The 2,500-nt window shown below is 44.5% G+C and overlaps 1 protein-coding gene across 1 annotated transcript in view; it reads left to right on the top strand.

Annotated features, from left to right (window-relative positions):
- The first annotated feature begins 1,552 nt into the window (after positions 1-1,552).
- The window catches only part of LOC137995621 (uncharacterized), a 4,217-nt gene continuing 3,269 nt past the window's right edge, over positions 1,553-2,500 (top strand). Inside the window, exon 1 of the mRNA XM_068841148.1 lies at positions 1,553-1,795. Coding sequence (XP_068697249.1) covers positions 1,553-1,795 — 243 coding nt within the window. The remainder of the gene's footprint in view (positions 1,796-2,500) is intronic.

Genomic DNA, 2,500 nt, shown 5'->3' with positions numbered 1-2,500 from the left:
GCCTCCCCCTCCCCTTTCTATGTTGACTCTTCACGTTTTCCGCATGTTTTTGTATTGCTAGCAATATTATTAAGGGAAGGCGGGTGGAAGTGCAGCAAGGGAGATCATAGGTCGATTAAGAATGCCCCAACAAGGTGAAATGTCTCCACTAATCTTGTGACTTGTTGTAGCTCTTGAAGTACAATAGTAATGTCATTGAGTTCACAATTTACGGCTTTTATGCTGTCTCGTCAGGGCAAACAGTGAAAGTGAAACACAGAGTAAAGAGACTTTAGGCGCTCTTCTTCAGAATCACATCACTTTTGAAATGGCAGAAACAGTAAACGACCCAGACTTTCCCAAAAATGTTTTGAATGTCACACGAAATTTCTTGTTTTTGGGTGGTCTACAAAGAATTACACAGCCACTATTTGCACCTTCCGCCATTATTTCGGTCAAGTGTGCCGATGACTTTGGACAAAGTGAAGGAGCGGTAGACCCTGGTGGCCCCCCAGAGAGTACCTGGGCCTAGCACTTTGACAGATGTATGACTCCAGTAACTTGTTTCCAAGGCCCCCGAACATGCAAGGTGTCCATACTAAATCACGAAGGTATTCTAGTCCTCAGAATTTCGTCACAACTGCCTCTATTCACTAACTTTCATGGCTATTAAATTAATTATCTAACGTTCTTCTGGAACCACCACGCACCAGTGGCTCAGTTGAGCACCGGGCTGTCATGCAGGAGGTCGTGAGTTCAACTCCGGCCGGACCAACAATCAGGGTCTTTAAATAACTGAGGAGAAAGTGCTGCCTTTGTAATTACATCTGCAAATGGTTAGACTCTCTAGTCTTCTCGGATAAGGATGATAAGCCGCAGGTACCGTCTCACAACCCTTCAATGTTCATAATCCTGTGGGATGTAAAAGAACCCGCACACTTGTCGCAAAGAGTAGGGCATGTAGATCCCGGTGTTGTGGTCTGTCTTCTGTGGTATATCATGGTTGGGAGGGTCCACCATGGTTTACTCCCGAGCAAAAAAATCTCATCAAGCTTTGTCAAAGAGCATTTAAAAATGATGACAAAGAACTCTTCCGTTTACATCGAAATTGTGTGAACTGCGAAAGAAAGATCTGTCGTGCTCGTTTTTTTTCATCAAAAGTACAACACCTAAAAGAGTCTAAACCAAGTCAGTGGGGAATGATGTTAAAAAAATTGCAGGTATGACTCCTGCTACTGACTCCGACGATCTCTGCTCCCAACTTCATCTGGATCAAATTAATGTTCTTGATCTTCAGGAAATCGTAAATCTGATTAACAACGCTCTTTTAGAGCCAATGCAGGAATATCAGCCCTTGGATTCTCTTCCTTCACATGATGAGAAGTTTGTCGCACCTGTGCTTTCTCAGACTGATGTTTATTCTGTTCTACAAAAACTCAATCCTCGAAAGGCAGCAGGTCCTGATGGTGTGTCAAAGTGGATTTTAAAGGAATTCACTGAGATCCTGGCACAGCCCATCTGCTAAATACTTCACAGCTCATTTGCCGAGCAAAGATTGCCACCCTCCTGGAAGATGGCAGACGTCGTTCCTTTGATTAAAGTAAAACCTGTGACTAATGTTAGTAAACATCTCAGACCGATATTGCTCACTCCCACCTTGTCTAAGATCGCCAAGGAATTTATTTTTGCAATGTACATCGGCCCAGCCATCCTATCAATCATCGACCCTGACCAGTTCGGAGCTATTCTTAAGTCATCTACTACTCATGCCCTTATTTCAATGGTACATAAATGGTCTGAAGCTACTGGCGCTGCGGTGAGGATTGTGCGTAGATTATAGAAAGGCTTTTGACTTAATCGACCATCGTATTCTAGTCTAAAAGATCTCTAGCCTACAAATTCCTCTTGGAGTCACACGATGGGTCTGTGACTTTCTGATGGACCGCAAGCAAAGGGTAAAGCTAGTGAACGATTGCTTTTCTCAATGGGGACGTGTCCCCTCTGGTGTACCTCAGGGCACCAAACTTTGGCTTTTTCTTTTGATGATAAACGACCTGAGAGTTCCCAACGTAAATTCGTGGAAGTACATGTATGTTGACGATATCACTCTTACTGAAGTTGTTGAGAATGGAAATCACAGCATCACTTAAAGTGCCGCCGTTGCTGCCCTAGATTGGTCATGCGGAAATAAACTACAGCTTAATGCAGATAGTGGGAGGCGCAGTTGCTTCTTGGTTAGTGTGCTCGACTCCGGATCAAGTGGTCCGGGTTCGGGTCCTGGCCAGGGACATTGTGTTGTGTTCTTGGGCAAGACACTTTACTCTCATGGTGCCTCTCTCCACGCAGGTGTATAAATGGGTACCGGCGATATACTGGGGGTAACTCTGCGATGGACTAGCATCCCATCCAGGGGGGATTAGAAATACTCCTAGTCGCTTCATGCTACGGAAACCAGAGACAGACATAATCATGATTTATTGTACCTGCATCAGACCTGTGCTCAAATATTGTACTCCCGTGT

This window comes from Montipora foliosa, chromosome 3 (genome assembly GCF_036669935.1).
Source record: "Montipora foliosa isolate CH-2021 chromosome 3, ASM3666993v2, whole genome shotgun sequence".
Taxonomy (NCBI): Eukaryota; Metazoa; Cnidaria; class Anthozoa; order Scleractinia; family Acroporidae; genus Montipora; species Montipora foliosa.
The sequence above is the reverse complement of the archived record's forward strand: the minus strand, read 5'-3'. Positions and strand labels throughout refer to the sequence as shown.